The sequence below is a fragment of the Heptranchias perlo genome, chromosome 1 (genome assembly GCF_035084215.1).
Source record: "Heptranchias perlo isolate sHepPer1 chromosome 1, sHepPer1.hap1, whole genome shotgun sequence".
Taxonomy (NCBI): Eukaryota; Metazoa; Chordata; class Chondrichthyes; order Hexanchiformes; family Hexanchidae; genus Heptranchias; species Heptranchias perlo.
The window spans coordinates 63,296,438-63,320,755 of NC_090325.1; the positions used below are offsets into that span (position 1 = coordinate 63,296,438).

The 24,318-nt window shown below is 39.5% G+C and overlaps 1 protein-coding gene across 1 annotated transcript in view; it reads left to right on the top strand.

Moving 5' to 3' along the window:
• Positions 1–24,318, top strand: part of ndufs4 (NADH:ubiquinone oxidoreductase subunit S4) — a 131,809-nt gene that overhangs the window by 102,193 nt on the left and 5,298 nt on the right. The window contains exon 3 of the mRNA XM_067985719.1: positions 21,488–21,660. Within this exon, the coding sequence (XP_067841820.1) occupies positions 21,488–21,660 (173 nt within the window). The remainder of the gene's footprint in view (positions 1–21,487; positions 21,661–24,318) is intronic.

A 24,318-nucleotide genomic window follows, 5' to 3' on the forward strand; every position in this document is an offset into this window, starting at 1 on the left:
AGCGAAGGGACATGAACTCTCATTTACCCTTAGAAGAACAAAAGGGAAAGTTAGAATTTTTTGCGCACACATGGTCATTAGAACATGACAGCCCACTATAATATTATTTAGAAAGGAACTGAATAAGTATTGAAAAAAAAGAATAAAAAGAAAATGGACAGACAGCAAAGAAGTGAGATTAGAGTAGATCGGCCCGTTAAGAGCTTACATCAGCATAGGCCTCTTTTTGTGTTGTATTTTCTATTGTCTGTAACTTAATGAAGATGTTTTAATTGCATGTAGCAAAATGACTTCAGTTGCATCAGAAATGCATCATTTTGGCAGTTATGGATGGTGTCATTGTGACAAAATGATGCAGCACTCCTCTAGTGCTCTTAACTCCCCAAACAAAAATACACTTGCCAAATACTTTTTTGAAGAAGGCAGTATCCCATAAATTTTGAAAAAGTCCAAATAAGCATGCATGAGTACAATAAGGAAAAAGCTGACGTTTTCAGTTTTGACGATTGCAAATGTCTCTTCAATACTTGGCTTTGCACCAAATTAACTCAATATATGGTATTGCAACCAGTCTAATTATTGTTCCAAGCTGGGCGGATCTGAAGCCTTCAGCCATACCAGACAGGCCAAAGAAAATATTACATCGCGGGTGGGCCACATTCAAGAAAGTCTATGATCAGCCTGGGGTAGGGTGGGGAGCGGGGATAAACAGGTCAGAGAAGTCTCTAGTAAACCAGAGTAAAGATTGCTTCAAATAAAAATTCCTCTTACGGAATTTTCGAACCAAGTCTTTTAGCCTTCAAATACATTTTGTGTTAATTTTGTTTCAAAGAGGTTATACAAAATATGCAGACTATCGGGGCTAATTCTATGTGTCTGTTTTATTATGTTTATTTGTCCTGTGGACAATATTACCAGTTTAAATTTCTGATGTGTAGAAACCTACTTTATTCAAAATTAAGTGTTTAGAAGTCAGAAGTGTGATGGAATACTCTCCACTTGCCTGGATGAGTGCAGCTCCAACAACACTCAAGAAGCTCGACACCATCCAGGACAAAGCAGCCCGCTTGATTGGCACTCCATCTACCTAAACATTCACTCCCTTCACCACCGGCGCACCGTGGCTGCAGTGTGTACCATCCACAGGATGCACTGCAGCAACTCGCCAAGGCTTCTTCAACAGCACCTCCCAAACCCGCGACCTCTACCACCTAGAAGGACAAGGGCAGCAGGCAAATGGGAACATCACCACCGGCACGTTCCCCTCCAAGTCACACACCATGCCGACTTGGAAATATATCGCCATTCCTTCATCGTCGCTGGATCAAAATCCTGGAACTCCCTACCTAACAGCACTGTGGGAGAACCTCCACTACATGGACTGCAGCAGTTCAAGAAGGCGGCTCATCACCACCTTCTCAAAGGCAATTAGGGATGGGCAATAAATGCTGGCCTTGCCAGCGACGCCCAAATCCCATGAACAAATAAAAGAAATTAGCACCTACTAAAGTGCAGTAAAGAGTGCCATTTTATTTACTCAGTGCATCGCAGCTTCCTGGCGTTGAACCAGTTGTAATCTGCTGATGATTTATTTTTATTAAATGAGACTTAATTACGTTAAGCACTTTCTAAAATTTATGTAAAAATATTTTCAGTGAAGACAAATGAGATTTCAATCAAACTAAGTGAATCAGGAAGTACAGAGGAAGTGGTTATATTAGTCTAATATACATCTTTTTAAATTATGCCAAAATCCATTGAAATACATCATTTGTGATACACAACTTGTGATTTAGACAAGTTGGGTTAGTGGGCTAGAACATGGCAGATGCAGTATAACGTGGATAAATGTGAGGTTATCCACTTTGGTTGTAAAAACAGAAAGGCAGATTATTATCTGAATGGTGATAGATTGGGAAAAGGGGAGGTGTAACGAGACCTGGGTGTCCTTCTACACCAGTCGCTGAAAACGAGCATTCAGGTGCAGCAAGCAGTTAGGAAGGCGAATGGTATGTTGGCATTCATTGCAAGAGGATTTGATTACTGGAGCAGGGATGTCTTACTGCAGTTATACAGGGCCTTGGTGAGACCACATCTGGAGTATTGTGTGCAGTTTTGGTCTCCTTATCTGAGGAAGGATGTCCTTGCTATGGAGGGAGTGCAACGAAGGTTTACCCTGACTGGGATGGCAGGACTGACATATGAAGAGAGATTGGGTCGACTAGGCCTATATTCACTAGAGTTTAGAAGAATGAGAAGTGATCTCATCGAAATATATAAAATTCTAACAGGACTAGACAGACTAGATGCAGGGAAGATGTTCCCGATGGCAGGGGAGTCCAGAATCAGGGGTCACAGTCTCAGGATACGGAGTATGCCATTTAGAACCGCGATGAGGAGAAATTTCTTCACTGAGGGTGGTGAACCTGTGGAATTCTCTACCACAGAAGGCAGTGGAGGCCAAGTCATTCGATGTATTCAAGAAGGAGATTTATATATTTCTTAATGCTAAAGGGATCAAGGAAAATGGGGAAAAAGCCAGAACAGGGTACTGAGTTAGACAATCAGCCATGATCATTTTGAATGGCGGAGCAGGCCCAAAGGGCTGAATGGTCTACTCTTGCTCCTATTTTCTATGTTTCTATTTAGAAATCCTGTTTATGCTGCTTTGAAGTATTCAGTATTATCTCTTTTGGGCATAGTTTTCATTTTTACAACTTTGCCATTGTGAAGCCTTCTTCAGAAACATGTATGCCAGAGAGGTGAGAAGGTGGTGTACAGAAGAGGCAAGCATCAAAGGATTGGATTAACCAAGAAGAACTTGACAAACTGGGGCTTTTTAGCCTTAAAAGGAAGCAGGTGAGAGGGGACATTATAGAAGAATACAAGATTGTATACCACATAGATATGTTAATCCAAAGCGCAATTTGAGGCATCCCAGAATAATGACAATTTGCACTTATTTAGCACCAAAAAGCATTCCAAGGGAAATAAGAAAAAATGGATGCAATTAGGAGGTGTGATCAAAAGTTGATCAGATTTGATTGTTAAGGAAGGTCTTAGAGTGGTTTAGGGAAACTATTCCAGAGCATGGGACCTAGATGGCTGAAGGCACAACCACCAATGGTGGAGCGAAAGGAGGGGGAATATAGGAACAGGAATAGGCTATTCAGCCCCTCATGCCTGTTCCGCCATTCTATTAGGTCATTAGTCAAACATGACCTACCTTTCACAATTCCATGCTGACGCTCTTTAGTCAGCTTATACCTGTCCAAGTGCTCAGTCACTGACCCTGATGACAGATTCCTGTAATTTCCCCACAACTGACGTTAACAATACATGTCTGTAGTTTCCTCATTTCTACCTCCCTCATTTCTTAAATAATGGAGTGACATTTGCAATTTTCCAATCTAAAGGCATAATTCCTGAATCTAAAGAGCTTTGGAAAATTATGACTAACGCATCTGCAATGGAAACCTGGAGATTTGTCTGTCTTAAGTCCCATGATTTTCTCCATTACCATCTTCTTATTTCTAATAAATCCAAAGGTTCTTCCCCTTGATATATTTTTACGTTCCTTGTACTGGTATTTTGTCCTCTTCCATTACTGTGAAAACAATACAAAGTATTCATTTAATAAGTGCCATTTCCTTATTATCCATTATAGTATTACCTGCTTCTGTCTTTGGGCCCATATTCCCCCTTACCACTCTCTCAATATATTTATAAAAACTCTTACTGTTAGCTTTGATATCCCTTGCAAGTTATCATTCATACCACCTTTTTATATACCTCCTTATTACTTTCTTCTTTCACTACTGAGAGGATGCTACATTGTTGGTGATGCCACCCCTTAAATGAAATATTAAAATGAGGGCCTGTTTGTCCATTCATGTGGTTCAGGTAGACATTAAAGATGCCATGGGACTGTTCAAAGAAGAGCTTGGAGTTCCCCTAGTCTCCTGACAGTATTTCTCCTTTGATGCCAGGACTTGAACGCATAATCTAGGCTAGAACTTCAATACAGTACTGAAGGAGTGCGCTATTGTCGGAGGTGCTACCTTTGGATGAGACATTAAATTGATGCTCCTTCTACTTTGGCATTATTCAAAGACCAAGGGGGTTATGACCAATATTTATCCTTACATCTGGCTAGTTTGTCTAGTATATGTAGGGGGCTTGATCAAGAAGTTTGCAGATGACACAAAAATTGGCCATGTGGTTGATAGTGAGGAGGAAAGCTGAAGACTGCAGGAAGATATCAATGGACTAGTCAGGTGGGCAGAAAAGTGGCAAATGGAATTCAATCCTGAGAAGTGTGAGGTAATGCATTTGGGGAGAGCAAACAAGGCAAGGGAGTACATAATAAATGGGAGGATACCGATAGGTGTGGAGGAACAAAGGGACTTTGGAGTGCATGTTCACAGATCCCTAAAGGTAGCAGGACAGGTAGATAAGGTGGATAAAAAGGCATACGAGATACTTTATTAGCCGAGGCATAGAATATAAGAGGAGGGAGATTATGCCAGAACTGTATAAAACACTAGCTAGGCCACAGCTTGAGTACTGCGTTCAGTTCTGGTCACCATATTACAGGAAAGATGTCATTGCACTAGAGAGGGTACAGAGGAGATTTACGAGGATATTGCCAGGGCTGGAAAATTTTAGCTTTGAGAAAAGATTGGATAGGCTGGGATTGTTTACTTTGGACCAGAGGAGACTATGGGGAGATTTAAATGAGGTATATAAAATTATGACTGAACTAGATAGGGAGGACCTATTTGCCTTAGCATAGGGGTCAGTGACCAGGGGGCATAGATTTAAAATAATTGGTAGAAGGATTAGAGGGGAGCTGAGGAGAATTTTTTTCACCCAGAGGGTGGCAGTGGTCTGGAACTCACTGCCTGAAGGGGTGGTAGAGGCAGAAACCCTCAACTCATTTTAAAAAGTACTCTGATGTGCACTTGAAGTGCCATAACCTACAGGGCTATGGACCAAGTGCTGGAAAGTTGGATTAAGCTGGATAGCTCTTTTTCAGCCATCTTTCAATCCATTCTGCTACCTGGCCCCTGACCTTCGTCATGAGTCTCTTATGTGGCAATGTATCAAAGTCCTTCTGACCATTAATTTGTACAACATCCACTTTCTTGTCCTTGTCTACTCTTTCTGTTACTTCTTCAAAGGATTCAATATGGTTAGTTAAATTGACTTTCCTTTTAGAAATCGGTGCTGACTTTTTTATTACATTCTGTCTCTAGATGTTTTGTAGGAAAGATGCTAGAATCTTTGCTAAAAGTACAGACACAATGGGCCGAATGGCCTCCTTCTATGCCGTAACTTTCAATGATTCTACAACCAAACTGGACAAACTAGCCAAACTTAAGGAGGACAAGGTTCCTGGTCCAGATGGATTGCACCTGCGGATGCTTGAAGAAACTAGGGAGGATATCAGAGGCACTAGTAAACATTCAATTAAAAAATGACATAGGGCCAGAGGACTGGTGAACAGCAAATGTAATTCCTGTCTTCAAAAAGAGAGATAGAACTAATCCAGGGAACTATAGAACGGTTAGTTTAATGTCAGTGGTAGGAAAGATGCTAGAATCTTTGCTAAAAGTTCAGAAACAAAACATCTAGAGACAGAATGTAATAAAAAATAGTCAGCACCGATTTCTAAAAGGAAAGTCAATTTAACTAACCATATTGAATCCTTTGAAGAAGTAACAAAGAGTAGACCAGGACAAGAAAGTGGATGTTGTACAAATTAATGGTCAGAAGGACTTTGATACATTGCCACATAAGCGACTCATGACGAAGGTCAGGGGCCAGGTAGCAGAATGGATTGAAAGATGGCTACAAAACAGAAAATGTAGGGTAGGAGTTAGGGGAAGTGTCTCATACTGGCAAAACATGGGAACGAGGGATAAAGGAATAGAAGGGTATCTGATAGGATTAGATGAAGTAGGGAGGGAGGATGCTCATGTGGAGCATAAACACTGGCATAGACCAGTTGGGCCGAATGGCCTGTTTCTGTGCTGTAGTTTCGATGTAACTGGTGTCCCACAGGGATCCATGCTGGGACCACTCTTGTTCACCATATACATAAATAATTTGGACTCAGAAACTGGAGTTATGATGTTTAAATTTGCAGATGATACCAAATTGGGGGTATAACTATTAATGTGGAGGACTGCACCAAAACATGAAGACATAAACAGGTTTGCAGAATGGGCAGATAAATGGCAAATGGAATTCAATATAGCGAAGTGTAAGGTGGTTCATTTTGGTAGGAGGAATAAGGAGGCCACTTATTTCTTGGAAGTTGAGAAACTAAATGGGATGGAAGGAGGAAAGAGATCTGGGACTACAGATACATAAATCACTAAACATAGCAATACAAGTTGATAAGGACATAGAGAGTGCAAAAAAAGTACTGGGGCTCATTTGTAGAGGAAAACAATACAAAAGCAATGTTAAATTTATATAGAACCTTGGTTAGAACACACTTGAGTACTGTGTGCAGTTCTAGTCTCCATACTACAAATAGAATAATGAAGAACTGGAGAAAGTGCAGAAAAGATTTACACGGATGTCAGGAGAATTGAAAGGATGCAACTATTAAGAAAGATTGAGCAGACTGGGGCTCTTTTCTCTGTAAAAGAGAAGACTGAGAGGAGACCTGATAGAGGTCTTCAAAATTATGAAGGGATTCAATAGGATGGACGTGGAAAAACCGTTTCCACTTGTGGGTGAGTCCAGAACAAGGGGGAATAAATATAAGATAGCTACGAACAGATCAAATAATGAATTTCGGAGGAATTTCTTTACACAGAGAGTAGCGAGAATGTGGAACTCATTGCCATATGGAGTGGTTGAAGTAGATAGCATTGATGCATTAATGGAGGCTTGATGCATGCACAAGAGAGAACAGAATAGAGAGATACAGGGGCAGGGTGGGAAGAGGTAATTAGAGTTGAAGTAGGATTGTGTGGAGTATAAACACCGAATGGCGTGTTTCTGTGCTGTAGATTCTATGTAATTAACCAAACCCAGATTAACTGGTCATTCATTCAGTCGCTTTTTGTGTGATTTTGCTGTGCACTAAATCACTGCTGCGGTTTGCTACATAAATCACTGAGCTTGAAAATAAATTTCTGAGAGGTGATAAGGTGCTGCCTAAGTATAAGTTCTTTTTTCACTCGTGTAATAAAATGCAAATTTCCACGCTGGATTTCTCTAGACTACAGCTGGACACCGTTCAGAGCATTTAGTAGAAGGTTATGCAAGGAAACTACTCAAATTTAAATGAGTACTTTAAAGTAGACATGGTAGTCAATAGAAACTCGGTGTAATTATCATTATTGTACAATAGGCTGAAAAAGTACCATTGTAGCTTCAAAAGCATGTCTTGAACCTTGACACCTGTTTTTTTTTGAATCATGGAATTATTTTTATACTTTTTATTTCTACAGTTATATTAAGAGTGTGCTATTGTAAAGCCTGCTGTGCATAATTTATGAAATTATTTTCTTTAGTAAGTTGCTTTTGGAAACCAGTTTTTCTGGATGGTGTCTGAGTTGGAAGAATGAGGTGATCACAATGGAGTGTTGTAATGCATTTTAAAAACTGTGAGAAATTAGCTTGTCTAGACTGAGTGAGCCTACAGGGAATAGGAATATTTAGAGCTTCTTTGCCCATTAGGTGTCAAGTATGTGATAGATGCCAAGCTTTTTTTCTAACTTTGGCAATAGCTCAGCTATGCTACAGTACCCTACTTGCCTTCAGCAAGCAGAAACAATGAATGTAAGCTAAGATGATTCTATCTTCAAAGTGGCTTGAAATCTACAATTCTAACAGCTGACTGCCAAATAGTCAACTTCTAACTGGTGAATTTATCAATAAATTATTCTCGGAAGAAATGGAAACTTCTAGTTTCGATGACTCATTGGTTTTGATTGCACAAATCCCTATCTAACTAAAGGTTAACTTTTAGTGTTGTGGTGGTCATCAGTTTTGTTGTATAGGCATATCAAATTTATGCCTTAATTGAAGGGAGCTGCCTTTTTGTCTCAAATTCTATTTAATTATTTATAACTGTTACGATTGAAACTTGATGTACTAGCACAGTAGAATATGCTGGTGAAAAATGTCATGGTAATAACATGCTAACACAAATATCATTGACAGAAACACTGCAGACCACAACAAATGTGTAGCAACATATTTATATAAACTGTTAGAACCAAACAAGCTATAATGTGCTTAAAATAGATACTAGTGTAATTGTAAGTGTTATACAGTTGGTATGGGTACTTGAGTGATCAGTTACTAATAAACACTGTTAAATGTGTTACTATAACTTTGATTATGATTTTAGATAATGCTAATTACATATTTGATCTGATCATCTGTTATATTATTAAACAATGTAAGTGATGTTTCAGAAGCACATAAATATTTGTTGTAAATACAAATGAAAACTGGGCGCTTAGGAATAAAGATACAATAATATACACTCAGCTACCTCTGCTGTTTCATAGGAACAGGAGTAGGCCATTCAACCCCTCGAGCCTGTTCCGCCATTCAGTTAGATCATGGATGATCTGTACCCCAACTCCATTTACTCACCTTTGATCCATATCTCTTGATTCCCTTGCCTAATAAAAAATCTGCCGATCTGGCCCAGCACCCAAAGCATTTTTTGGAGGAAATAATTCCACATTTCCACTACCCTTTTTGTGAGAATGTGCTTCCTGATTTCACTCCTGAATGGCTTAGCTCTAATTTTAACATTGTGCGCACTTGTTCTTGATTCCTCCACCAGAGGAAATAGCTTCTCTGTATTTACTCTATCGAATCCTTTTATCATTATAAACACGTCAATTAGATCACCCTCAACCATGTCAACTCAAGGGAATACAAGCCAAGTTTATGCAACCTGTCCTCGTAATTTAACCGTTTACGTCCCGGTATTACTCTGGTAAATCTGCGCTGTAGACACTCCAAGGCCAATATATCCTTCCAAACTGAATGCAATACTCCAGATGGGGTCTGACCAGATTCTGTGCAACTGAAGCACAACTTCCTCCCCTTTGTATTCCCACCGCTTTGAGATATAGGCCAACATTCCATTAGAGTTTTTGATTGCTTTTTGTACCTGAGCACCCAAATTCCTTTTTCTCCTCCACAGTTTCTAGTCTCCTCCTCTCCTTCACGAAGCCAAACCCCGCTCCCCCCCCCATCCTAACCCTTAATCCTTGTCTCTCTACAGTTTCTGTTCCATCCCCATGCTCTGTCTGAGCTCATCTTGTCCCTCCGAATGCTCCTTAACCTCTCTGCAGCCCTTGACATATTCATCCACACCAGCTTCCTCAGCGCCTCTTCTCCACTGTCCAGCTTGGTGGGACTGCCCTCACTTAGTTTCACTCTTTCCTGTCCGATCATAGCCAGAACATCCCTACCAATGGCTTCTTTTCCTGTAACCTTGGTAGCCCCCTAAAGATCCACCTTTGGCCCCTCCCGTTTCTCACCTACATGCTGCCTTTTGATAACAACATCCACAGACATCAGCTTCCACATGTATGCTGATGATACTCGGCTTTACCTCACCACCACCACCACCTTTCTCGATCCCGCTATTGCCTCTGTGCTATTAAAATGCTTGCTGGACATCTCATTTTGGATGGGCCATGGTTTCCTCCAGCTGAACATTGGGAAGACTGAAGCTATTATCTTTGGCTCCCACCATAGGGATTTCCCTCCCTAAGCAGCTCTGCCTCTGCACCTGCCAGTCTTTTTTTAAGACCCACCTCTTTGGCCAATCTTTTGGTCACCCCTCCTGATATCTCCTTCTTTGGTTCAAAATCCATTTTTTTTTCTTAACACCTCTGTGAAGCCCTTTGGAACGTTTTTCTACATTAAAGGTACTATATGAAGGCAAGTTATTGATGACAACAGCGTTATAGTAGGATTTGTCAACTGACTGCCAGTAATGTCACCCTTAAAATCTCTATTTATATATCTCGCCACATCTGGAGAGAGGATTAATTTTTAAAAGGCAAGTATAACAATTTCTCCAAGTACTACTTCAAAAAAAACAAAATTCATCAATAATGCAACATATTGACACTTGATTTTCTCCACTCCACCGAATGCCTGACCTAAGTCACTGCAATACACAGGTAGAGATTTTCAACATTTTCCATTTTTCATTTTTATTTTATTGGTTGTGACTAGCTGTCTCCTTGCAATGGGGCATCTTCACCAGACCTGTTTTATCCACTTTGTGGCTGGCAGTTAAGATGATTAGTACTGGTGGTGGCCATCTTTCCCACCTTCTTGGATGCAGGAGGTGTGTGGCCCAGTGGGCTCCAGAAAAGGGCGAACATTGTGAAGAATAAGATCCACATCCTCAAGTTAATGTACCTTTTTTTTAAAACCCTTGTATAATTTAAAATTTTTGTTTACGTGTAGGCTAAAGTGGCGACATGCTCATTTGACCTCCTATCGAATGATATCAACCGTTTGTAGGGGTATAGTTGTGATTGTGGCACAGTTAACTTGTGTTTTTTTTACTGTTTGCCGTGTTGGATGAAATCATTGGTCTGACAAACACCAACATTTTACATACAGACCTGTTCCCATTTTACTGTGCTTCTATACAAATGCTCTGGCATTCTATTTAGAAATCTGCTTTATACCATGAAAGTAGCCCTGCAAATTGCTGAATAACATCCACTGGATATGACAACATGTGGGACTACTTGTGACATGCTATAGCAACAGTATGGGGTAAATTTTAGCCCCAAAGAACGCATGGGTTGAGGGCGGGTGGGGAGTAAAAATACTCTGTTTTCAGAGCGGGGTGGCATCCCGGCTCCAACACGCCTGCTTCTGAGTCTAACCGAAGCTGGTTTGTCTGTGTGTGGAGAGTAGACACCAGGAAGTGCCGCCCGCACTTAAATCCGACTTAATACTTAAAAGGGCAATGTACCTCATTGAGATACTTGAGATTCTTAATATTTTTTGTATTGGAATAATAAAATGAATTTAACCTTACCCGTTCGGGTTTCCCATTCGCGTCAGGTGAAAGCAGGCGGGAAGGGCCGGATCCATGAGGTGAGTGTCTTTATTGCACTGCTTGTGGGCCAGGAGGAGCAGGAGTGTTTCATCCAGGCTCAACAAGTTCACCTGGCCGACAGGACCCCCGCGATTGGCTGACCCCCCCCCCCCCCCCCATGGCCCAGCTACCTCCAGCTCTTCAGCCGACCTCCAGCGACCTCTGATCTCTTCATCAGCCTCCCCCCGACCACCTCCTCCTCCTTTCCCTCCCCCCACCCTGATCTTCTCCCCGGCCTTAGATCCCTCCCTCTGATCCCCGGCTGCAGCCTGCAGCCAGCCAAGCCTGTCAACCCAGAAGTAAAATTGATAGGCCTCGCGACCTGCCCACTTACCTTCCGGGTTTCGCACCTGGAAATCTCCCCCCCCCCCCCCCCCCCCCCACCCTTCCCGGCTCTGTTAAAAATTTACCTCTATGTGTCTGAATTGGTGTGATTTGGGAACTAGCAATGTGCCATAGCAATGTTTTTGTTTAATCATGTTAACTGAAAAGTGTATTTAGTTGCTCCTCAAGAATAGACTAGACAGAGAAGAAAAACACTTACGCTGTATGAACCGCATTAGTTTCATCATTATGGTCTTCTTTCTTGGAAGGCTGCCAGGAAGAGATGCTGAGATTGTTGTAATGAGTACAGACCAGTTTAAGTATTTAGGTAGGCAGGGTTCTGGGGGATTCAGTGTGTTGAAAAAACATAGAACCTAAACAAAAAGACAATAAGGAAGAAACGTACAATTTTCTGCTTTAATGTACAGCTTTAGCCAAGCGTTTTATGCGCAGTTTGAATTGGATATATTTTATGGCAGTGTTATAATATCTAAAACTCAAAATAAAGTTTATTTTTAAACTATTTTTCCAAAGAGCCTCAAATTCATAAGGGATCAAATTTAATCTAGTTCCAGAGAACAAAATAGATATGGAAATGACATGATAAATTTAATAAATAAAACTTACTAAATCATTTGCATGCACAATATCCATGTAATAGATTTAGATAATGGAGTTTATATAGGGTTACGGTTTTTGGATTTAACCAGAAAAACCTGATAAGCCACACCACTGTTGATAGGGTTTTATGTTGAAAACACTGATAAAACACCAGAAACTATTTCCATTCATCACATATGTGCATTCTCCACTTCAATTTTCTGTACAAAACGCATCCGTATCTGCTCTGTTCCCAGTTTGTGTACATTGCACCTGTGTGCTCTGCATTCCTTGATCCATACAGTCCCATATTAAGAATATTTGGATAAGCAAATTAAATAGCACAAAAGTGAAACCACTAATTTTGTCTTTTCATAACAAACAAAACAGAAACATCGAAGAAACATTCAATTTTGTGAAACAAGAAAGTGCTGAAAATAAATGCCAAAAACCAGGAAGCCTAAGTATATTCAACTCCAGAAGAGATTTAGGACCTGCTTTCTCATTTTGAAATTCTGATAGCCTGGGGTTTGGAGAAGAAAGGTTTTGGAATGTAGATGCAGCAGAAATCAGAATACCAGTAAACCCCCTTTCCATGAACAATGTTTCCATGAACAAATGCTCCAAAAAAGAACTATTCGAATATAGGAGAACTCAGTTGCGGAGATTAATTGCGAAAAGATAATAAACTAAGTCAAAAGCCTTAATCCAGGAGGTAATAGATCACAGTATGTTAGTGCTCTTAATCTCAATTGTGCTGCCATAGGAGGTGTCGAGCAGAAGTCAGATATTTTCCCACTGAGAAATTTTTGAGCCATTCATTTGCTCGCATACCTTCTAGCAAATTACAACATTGGAGTAGGTCTGCATCCTACTCCCTACATTGGATAGAGCGCAAGTAGACAGGATGGAAAATACAGGGAGAAAAGGAAGGGAGAAAAATAATTAAATATCTACCTTCGGAAGGACATATTGGCCTTGGAGGGAGTGCAGCGTAGGTTTACTAGAATGATGCCCGGACTTCAAGGGTTAAGTTACGAGGAGAGATTACACAAATTGGGGTTGTATTCTCCAGAGTTTCGAAGGTTAAGGGGTGATCTGATCGAAGTTTATAAGATATTAAGGGGAACAGATAGGGTGGATAGAGAGAAACTATTTCCGCTAGTTGGGGATTTTAGGAGTAGGGGGTACAGTCTAAAAATTAGAGCCAGACCTTTCAGGAGCGAGATTAGAAAACATTTCTACACACAAAGGGTTGTAGAAGTTTGGAACTCTCTTCCGCAAACGGCAGTTGATACTAGCTCAATTGCTAAATTTAAATGTGAGATAGATAGCTTTTTGGCAACCAAAGGTCTTAAGGGATATGGGCCAAAGGCAGGTATATGGAGTTAGATCACAGATTAGCCATGATCTTATCAAATGGCGGAGCAGGCACGAGGGGCTGAATGGCCTACTCCTCTTCCTATGTTCTAAAGCTACTTTGGAAACCCCAAAGACTAATTTAGGAGGGGGAATTTGAAGGAAATTTCTTTCCTCACAATAATGTAGCCAGTGAGAGGATTTTTTTCTCAACTAGAAGCGAGCAGACTTGGCGTGATATAGGCTGAACATATTCCAGAATTGGTGAATGATGAAGTGCAACAAGAAAGCTTGGGTGTGAGAAGGAAAAGAATGTCTATTGATATAAGCTATATGAATCATAATAGAAGAATTTGGCTTATTTTGTTACATGTTGACCATCATAGAATTACAGAAATTTCATCACAGAAGGAGGCCATTTGCCCTATCGTGCCCTTGCCTAGGCCAATGCCAGTTCATGTCAGAGCTTTCTACTTACCCTGCTCTTTCCCCTTATTCTTTAATATTTTCCCACTTTGTGTTTATTGAATTCCATTTTAAATATCAGTATTGAATCAGTTTGAGTTATAATGTTTTTCCTCTCTGCTTACAGTTGCATAGTTATAATATTCCATTATGTTTGTATTTTAATGTGTGTAATTATCTTTCTACCCATTTAAATTTTAAAAAAAGTAATACATGCATAGCATAAATAAGATGCCTACAACTAGTAATTTGTCACTCGAATTTACCCCAAAATTGTGGGGCATTTGGTAAAGTTGAGAATTGTGCTGAAGTGGAAGAACATACTCCTACAATGGTAGAAAATTAGCATAATGATTTAAATTTTTTTAAAATTGCTACTTTCAACAAATTTGGTAGCTAAATTATACCTTTTTAAAATAGTGGAAATTTAAATTTGCTCACTGGAATCAGCTATAGTGCACCAGCAATACTTGTATCGGCAGTAGTAATAGCATCGCTGAGCGTTAAACTGAAACTCATACTCTACAGTGTTTCATCAACCTCTGCACTCAAGTTTAAGTTTCTACTGTTTTAAAATACACAATTTAACAATTAGGTTTGTTTATAGGTGCAGATTTAAAAGAGATCCCAGAAAACATTTAAAAACCGCATTACTTCAGTGGAAAAATCACACTTAGCATGATAGGTGACAAAATCACAGGATTTGTTACGCTCTGCCAAACCATTAGCCTGAAGAATATCATGCGTTTGGGATGCAGAATATATTTTACTTGTTACCTAGCAAGCCCACTTGTAATCATGTAGCATTCTCTATGTACAAGCAGCCTTGCATTTTAATTGCCTGCAATACCGTATGGCTTCTTAATCAATTATAATTTACCAGAACCCCATTTTCTCCACTTTTTGCCCTCGATATAAAGTGCACACAATACATCATATTATACCACTCCAGTACTGTGTATCACAATGACATATCACTGTAATGGGAATTCTGTTTTATATTTTTGCATTCCAATAGTGACATGGCTACAAATGATATGATCAGTCTGAAATAATGAGCAGAATACAGGGTGGATAAGTAAACAAGATGAATCATAGAAAATTTACTGCACAGAAAGAGGCCATTCGGCCCATCGTGTCCGCACCGGCTAAGAAACGAGCCACCCAGCCTAATCCTACTTTCCCGCATTTGGTCCATAGCCCTGCAGGTCACAGCTCTTCAGTGCACATCTAGGGATTTTTTTTAATGAGTTGAGGGTTTCTGCCTTTACCACCCTCTCAGGCAGTGAGTTCCAGACCCTCACCACCCTCTGGGTGAAAAAAAATTTCCTCATTTCTGCTCTAATCCTTCTACCAATCACTTTAAATCTATGCCCCCTGGTTATTGACCCCTCCACTAAGGGAAATAGGTCCTTCCTATCCACTCTATCTAGCTGTGGAAAGAAGTCAGATGGGATAGCACAGGTTCGGCGCACAATTTTTCATTCGTCCTTAAATATGTAAATTGTACTATGGAACTCGAGAGAAGCAGATGTAACACCCTTGTTTAAGAAGGGAAAGAAGGACAAACCAGGCAACTATAGACCAGTTACTCTAACATCAGTTGTGGGCAAACTCTTACAATGCATAATTCAAGATAAAGTTAGTGAGCATGGGTTAATCAAGAACAGCCAGCATTGAATTGTTAAAGGTAAGTCATGCTTGACCGATTTAATGTTTACTAACGAAGTGACCAATTGGATAGAAAACAGAAATGCAGTAGATGTAGTGTACATGGATTTTCAGAAGGCATTCGAGATATTGTCTCAAGGCGTTTAGTTAAGAAAAGTTCAGGCATATGGTATGAGGAAATGTAGCAGCATGGATAGAAAGTTGGCTAATGGTCAGGAAACAAAGAGTTGGGGTTAATGGGTGTTCCTGGAAATGGAGAAGGGTTAGAAGTGGTGTAACCCAGGAATTAGTGCTGTATCTACTTTTGTACTTGGTGTACATAGATGATTCGGACTTGGGTATAGAGAACAAAATCTCCAAACTTGCTGACAACACCAAAGTAGACAGTATGGCAAATAGTAAGGAGAACCGTAAAAGACTTCAGGAGACCTTAGACAGGTTAACAGAATGGACAGATAGGTGGCAGATGCAATTTAATGTGGAAAGGTCTGAGGCAATACTTTTGGGGAGAAAAAACAAGGAAAAGGCATATACACTTAATATAAAGATTGTACATGAACGGAAATAAGTAAGAGTTCAAGTACATTGAAAGTGTGAGTGCAAGTAGATAAAGACATAAAAAAGGCCAATAGAATTTTGGGTTTAGTGTACAAGAGTAAGGAATTAATGAAGAATTGATACAAAACGTTGGTAACTGCATTATTTTAAGAGTGTGACGATAGACTTGAGATACTGGGACTATTTCCACTAGACCAGAAAAGGCTAAGAGGAGATTTAAGAGAGGTTTTTAAAATTATGAAGAGTTCATATAGAGTGAATAGGGAAAGATTATTTCCTTTGGTTCGGGAGTCAGTAATCATTTTAAATTGTTGATCCCACACTACTAAGATTGAGGAGAGATATTAGGAGAAATTTCTTTACACAGATGGTCATTGGAGCATAGAGTGCTTTGTCACAGGGAGCGATTGAGTCAGAGACCATTGCATCATTTAAGATAAGTATTTGAAGCATTGGAAGATGCAAGGCTATTGCGAGAATCATGGCAGTGGGATTAGTTTTGGATAGCTCTAGAAAAGTGCCAGCACTGATGTGATGGGCTGAATGGTCTCCTATGCTGTAAGTTTCAATACTTCTATCGTAGTATGGATCTATAAAAAGAAAATAGCAATTATTAATAGAATTCATCAACAGTTTAACAGATTACTACACTACTATATTAGATTTCACCCTGCTACAGTAGATCCAGGGAACTTTTCTGGTTCAGTTTTTCATGAGCAAATCTCTTTTTTTAGGTGGGGGGGCTAAATTAAATTTTATAGCTCATGATCTGGTATGGTATTAAAGAGCTGTGCTGCTCTTTAATAAAAAGACATATGTTTCAAGGAAATCCATTGCCAAACCTAGCAGCAGTTCATAGTTCCTCTTTCTCGTTCCACATTCGAAGTCATCCGGACACACGTAATGCACACATAAAGCCGAGAGAGAAAGAATGAACGCGTGTGTGGGATGAAGATACCATGCGGTCAATTATAATTTATAGCCTAGAATCCTGAAAAAGGCACTTCACTCTGTAAAACAGTATTTTATTACTTTTTTTTAATAAATTGCTATTCCTGACTAAAATGTAACAAATGTGGCAAAGTACAAAGCTGAAATAACTGCAATTTTTATGGAAACAAACACATTCTGTCGCGTGCCTGGGACTAGGATCGTAGCAGGACTAAGCAGGGCATGAAGTCCAATGACTACAACCAATTTTATAGTGCAACACTCCAAACTTTTTAATGAGGCCTCACACCAATCTGTTCAAGCGGGTGCCCACTTTTTTCCCCCTCTCTTTCTCCCTACCAAGCCACAAATGGGTGAAGGTGGATAACTCATTTGTACAAGATTTCTGTTGGTGGATTTACAAGGGATAGCATTTCCTGACAAGCATTCGATAACTAGATTCACTGCCTTGCTTATCATTTACTTCAGATAATTTCTAGACTGGCTAGGCAACACATCTGGGAAACAGATGGGTACAGGGGACTTTAACTTCCCAGGAGACTCAGTGGCATGTCTACAGACTGAAGCTGTGAACAGTTTGACTGGTTTTGCAGCAAACCCTCTTCTTTTGTACAAGGATATTTCAACACCATCAAGTTCATCAATAATCACTAGCGAGGAATGAAAGAGAAGAAACCACCTTCTGCAGTAAAACACTTATTTTTACCAGCTAATGGTAATTGGTGACTGCATTATTTTAACTTTATCATAAGACTAAGTCTTCATATAATCATTTAATTTGCAAAAAGGTTACATGCTTCTAACTCCCATTTCCCCCATCCACACCACAAGAAATACTCTGGAAAGTCAGAGAATACATCTCTCTATGGTGTCCTGCATTTTCAGCTAGAAATTTAGACTCTAACCCTCCATATGAAAGGTTTGCTCTTCCTGATGGAAGGACATGTTCCTAAGTGGTGTTTTTAAAAAAAACGTCAAAAAATTATTTCTTCTTGGAATTTTGTCATACAAATTAATGTATCTTCTTTCTCTTTCCCTTTTTATGATACAATTATCCAGTAACATTAATCTTGATGTTAACAAGTGTATTCTTATAATGGTTGTAAACTCCATTCAGTTAAACATTTAGCTCTTTGGCTTAGTAATTACACCAGATTTACAATTAAACAAACATGGCTGGAAAAGCAGGCAGAAGAATGGGAAACCTCAGAAAAGATTAATCCTACTCTCAGCAGCTTTGACATCTAGTGTTGGTAGGCTGCAAAGAGTCCCACTTCTTGTTCCTGGACTCAGTAATGTTCAAAGCCATACACACCAGTGGACTTGATGAAGAAATTAGCTCTTAACTGTCATCAAGAAATGTGGCCCAACTGACAACTTTCTTAAGATTCTCTCAGATCTCCATATATGTTTGTCAGGAACACAAGAGCTTACTGCAGCTCCACATTGCCATTCTGTATCTGTCAAAAAAGATCTCCAAAGAATACCAGTAACAAAACTTAATATATTGTGCCTTTTTGTCTGGAACTCCGCATGCACAAGATAGAATTTTAAACAGGGTTTATTATCACTGGATGGAACATGGCTGTTTGGACTTGTACTGGACTGTGAAAATTCTGTGACCTACCTATTGATAGCCCAGTGCAATTTCTCTAAGACTTGACGTGCTTCCAGCAAACACCAAGGGTCTGTTTTGAGAGAGTTTGTTTTTGTTACAAATGTTTCCAACTCCACCCTGTTATGCCACCTGTATGTACACAAACCTGGAAGACCACTTTAGGAAGAAAATCTCTAATACAGGTTCTGGATCCCTAGTGCGTGCAGCTGTTTTAAAATTGTGCTTTGCAGCTAACTGCCTGCCAGTTCCACCTTTCCCAATGGCTGGACAAGAATTGTACATGCCTTATAAGCCCAAAATTGCTTTGTTGGCCTGCCAGTGGCAAAAAATGGCACCTCCAATAAGCCCTCATTCTGTTTATGTTGCTGTTGGGGAACAAGCTGCCACTGGAGGTGACCACATAAATGTTTTTACAGAATGATTATTTTTAACTAGGAATTAAGTAACTCAGTTTATATTATGAAGCCACTATATTATTTGAGGTGCCTTTTTTGAGGGAATTTGAACATAGAGCAGTATAATTGGCTTTTTTTAATTAACGTTGCCACATTTGCACAATGGACAGTTTATAAGTCCAATGGAAAATTCTGGATATACTTTCCACACCCAAATTAAGAATTCATTTGGAAAAGCTGCTCATCCTACTGCATTGGTTTTCAAACTGAGATCTGTGGACCCCAGGATACATGAGGAGGGGTGGGAAGGGGATCCAGAGGATCTGCAAAGCTGTCAGATTCCTGTCCCTCTGGAGCCAGGCATCACAAGGACTGGAAGCACAGTATCTCAAATTCTGTATTTTCTGTAGATCTTGACTTACTAGCATATTGTTTCTAATGCTGTATAGTAAGAAATATTTTCTGCAGTAATAGCACCAGTTTCCTTTGAGTAGCTCCAGCTGTTTATCAGAATTTCATACAAGGTTGGCCCTCAGAAATGTGCCAAAATTTGCAGGGGTCCCCCAAACAGAAAAGTTTGGCAATTACTGGTCTATTGTACAGCATCTTAAATTCTGGAATTTTGAGGTTTAACAGACATCACAACAAAATAGCACTCAATGATTTTGCTATTAAAAACAAAAAAGTGACTTGCCTACTGAACCTGTTAACGTTTCGTTAGATCTGGAAAAATGAAATTAGATCTGACTGTGGATGTGCACAGTACCCTCTTACACATGGATGGAAGTAAGTTTCAGGAAGTCCAGTCAATTATTTGTATCCTACGAAAAGAAAACATTGGGTCAGCTTGTTCACAGAACATGGAATGGCTAAGTCATTAATGGAACGTATCAGCTACTGCTCACTGACTGACAGGCAATGATTCCTCCTGGGAAAACTAAACGCTATTCAACAGAGCTGAAACTTTATCTAATTTAAAAATATTGCTTTGAAAGATCCATGTAATGCATATGTATGGAATAATAATATTCACCATACGTTGAAGTCTCTAGCTGCAAATGGAACATACGATTTAGCAGAAATGTTTGCAGGCCTTTGCTGTGCCTCTGAATCATATAGGTCTTTCCAATCTGTTAACTTTGGGATACTCTTGGTATATGAAGCAAGATTAATAAAGGTGAAAGACTGTTAATTGATCGAAGGTGCGGTTTTCTTCACTCTGAGTGATGTTCTCCGTGTACTGAGCAACTTCCATGCTGATATGTACTCTGGATCATGGAAAGGAGTTAATAGGACATTGCCTCTTGACACAGGATAAAGCATTATGAATTTTTTCTTTCCTTAGCAACAAAAGATCTAGACAAGAAGAGGATTTGTTAGCAATAAGCTAGAACATGTTCAAATTATACAAAATCATCTTTAAATGGTTAAAGGGTACTGCGCCAACTTTGCTATTCAGTTAGCATATGAAAAAGGATTAAATATCATATGCACCTCTACTTCAGACTAGTTTCAGTATAACTGGACTAATAAATCATATAGTACAACAGTCTTTGGGATGCTGTGCCACTTCTAGTTGTTATACCAGATCCAGTTTTGTACTGCTCCAATCTCAGACCACCTGTCTAGATGGACCTCACTGGGTGGTGATTTGATGCACGTATTTAAGATCAAACAGTTTTGGGTTACAAATTTGATGCTGCATTCAAGTCAGTATAGATATAGCAACATCACAGGTGGGAGTACCAATTTGTATTGAAGAACGAGGCAGTTTTGTGCTATGGAACTGCTGTCTTCAGCTGCTTAATTTAAAAGTGCCCAAGCTCACATCTTTTTCATACAGCTGGCAGAATAAAAAACATTGATCTTCTTAGTCAGAGCTATATTAGACTCGGATTCGTGAAATGAAATGATACCTGACAAGCAATTTATATAATTGTACACAAAGATAACTACGGCTTTTTTAATAGTCTCAAGTGAGAGTTCATTAAATGCTTTGTCAAAGTCATGGGCTGGTTTCATTGTCAGAACATGAAACAATACAAAGGATGTACAAACATAGGAATGCAAAGTGTTACAGGATAGTAAACAAAACTAATTTTAAGAAGTAATGTTGTCTGTGACTATGGTGATAATGTTGTGGCCCTTGCACTGTTTGGAAGAACACACAGCTGCTGCTCATTAGATGTGTAAAAAAAAAATCCTCCAAACAATGCCACAGATACCATAACTATGAATCGCATACTTGCCTGGCAAGCTGGTTAAAAAATTATTCCATGGTATTTGGGATGTGCAATGATTTGCAAACCACGTTTATAATTGAGTTATCTACCTTCCACTTACAAGAAAAGGGCCGTATTGGTAAATCTGTGTAAGCATTTGGTTGAATTTATATGTGATTCACCGTCTTCTGTTTCTGACAACTAGGATATCAGTCCAGTAACCGGGGTTCCAGTAGTCCATGTAAAAACACGAAAAGTGAGGATTTTTGTTCCAGCAAGGAATGCAATGCAGTCCGGTGTGAACAACACAAAGATTTGGAAAATGGAGTTTGACACTAGGGAACGCTGGGAAAATCCCTTAATGGGTTGGGCATCCACGTGAGTTTTATTTTTAATAAATATTACTTTCATATTGTTTAATTATGTACAAATAAACTCAGGTTAAATTTGTTCTCAGAAGTCAGTTCTCCTGAATAAAGTGCTGCATGACTACTTTGTAAACCACAAGGTTTACAAAAAACTGCACATAAGATATCAGGCTGAACAAGATGCTGTGTAACTTAGATGTACTATTCAACCCTGAAGTGAGCTTCAAATCCCATATCCAATTCACCAATAAAACTGCTTATTTCCATGACATTATGCAGTAACTTGATGAAAATAACATTTATCTCTGCTTGTAGAAAACAAATCTGCCCTTTAAATCACTGTCCTTTACCCTACTAAACTACACTCACCTACATAGCCTGACAATTTACACTTAGTAAACATTCTTGCATTTAAAATTAACTTTCAGATCTTCACACGTGCAGATCTCACATTCTCATAAGTACTTGGGTATTACCTGTGGGAAAATTGGAACAGGCCAGTTGTCTACAAAGAAAAAGTTACGCACAACCCATTCAAAGGCATAACTCTAATCAGCAACAACAGCTTGCATTTATGTATTATCTTTAAAGTAATGAAATACCCCACTGTGCTTCATGGGGGAAGAGTGCGGACCAAACGCTGGTGGAAGAATTAGGAAAGTTTGACCAAATGCATGGTCAAATAGATGAGTCTTGAGAAGGTTTTCAAAGGTGGCTTCGGGAAGAGTGTTCCAGACATAGGAATGTAGGAACAGGAGTAGGCCATTCAGCCCCTCGAGCCCGCTCTGCCATTTGATAAGATCATGGCTGATCTGTGATCTAACTCCATATACCTGCCTTTGGCCCATATCCCTTAATACCTTTGGTTGCCAAAAAGCTATCTATCTCAGATTTAAATTTAGCAATTGAGCTAGTATCCATTGCCGTTTGCGGAAGAGAGTTCCAAACTTCTACCACCCTTTGTGTGTAGAAGTGTTTTCTAATCTCACCCCTGAAAAGTCTGGTTCTAATTTTTAGACTGTGCCACCTAGTCCTAGAATCCCCAACCAGTGGAAATAGTTTCTCTCGATCCACCCTATCTGTTCCCCTTAATATCTTATAAACTTCAATCAGATCACCCCTTAACCTTTGAAGCTCTAGAGAATACAACCCCAATTTGTATAATCTCTCATCGTAACTTAACCCTTGAAGTCCTGGTATCATTCCAGTAAACCTACGCTGCACTCCCTCCAAGGCCAATATGTCCTTTCGAAGGTGCGGTGCCCAGAACTGCTCAGTACTCCAGGTGCGGTCTAACCAGGGTTTGGTATAGCTGCAGCATAACTTCTGCCCCTTTGTACTCTAGTCCTCTCGATATAAAGACCAGCATTCCATTAGCCTTATTGATTATTTTCTGCACCTGTTCATGACACTTCAATGATCTATGTACCTGAACCCCAAGGTCCCTTTGGACATCCACTGTTTTTAAACTTTTTACCATTTAGAAAGTACCCTGTTCTATCCTTTTTTGATCCAAAATGGATGACCTCACATTTGTCTACATTGAATTCCATTTGCCACAGTTTTGCCCATTCACCTAATCTATCAATATCGCTTTGTAATTTTATGTTTTCGTCTACACTGCTTACAATGCCACCAATCTTTGTGTCATCGGCAAACTTAGATATGAGACTTTCAATGCCTTCATCTAAGTCATTAATAAATATTGTGAATAATCAAGGCCCCAAGACAGATCCGTGTGGGACTCCACTAGTCACATCCTGCCAATGTGAGTACCTTCCCATTATCCCTACTCTCTGTCGCCTTTCGCTCAGCCAAGTCCGTACTTTTCCGTACTTTCCGAACCAAGTCCGTACTTTTCCCTCGATTCCATGGGCTTCTATCTTAGCTAACAGTCTCTTTTGTGGGACTTTATTAAATGCCTTCTAGAAGTCCATATAAATAACATCCACTGACATTCCCCTGTACACTACTTTAGTCACCTCTTCAAAAAATTCAATCAGGTTTGCCAGGTTTCTCTCTTTCTACCCTATCAAATCCTTTAATCATCTTAAACACCTCAATTAGTTTACCTCTTAATCTTTTATTCTCAAGGGAATACAAGTCTAGTCTATGCACCCTGTCCTCATAATTTAACCTTTTAGCCCTGATAAGAGTTAAGTTATACCAGGGGTACAAAATATAATGAAATCTCAAGCCTTGATGTTTTTAATAGACTTTGAAGTTGAAATTTCAGTTTTGAAAATCATTTTTCACCTGAATTAACCCCCAGCCATGCTTTTAATTTTTCTCCCCATTTTAATTTTTCGTAATCCTTCAGTAATTGAATTCAAGAGCTGAAAAACCCAGCTTCATTGCCTCTCTAGAATATAAAGAGGGTTTTAAAAAACCATGAGGGAGTTGTTTCAACTGTAGTATTCACATCCATTTGATTAGATTAATTCTTTAAGAACCAGTATATTCCAGAAAATATTTCAAAGGTATTAACTAGTGGTTACCTCAATGATTCTGTTAAGTCATGTAACAGATGTACAGACCACAAGCCCTCGGGTTCATTCCCTAAATTAAGCCGAACTGGGAGATGTTATATTGGAGCAGGAGTAGATTGGCTTCAGCATCCCTGCGTTAATTAACCTTAAGTTAAGCTGGGGAAAATCAATCCAGGTGA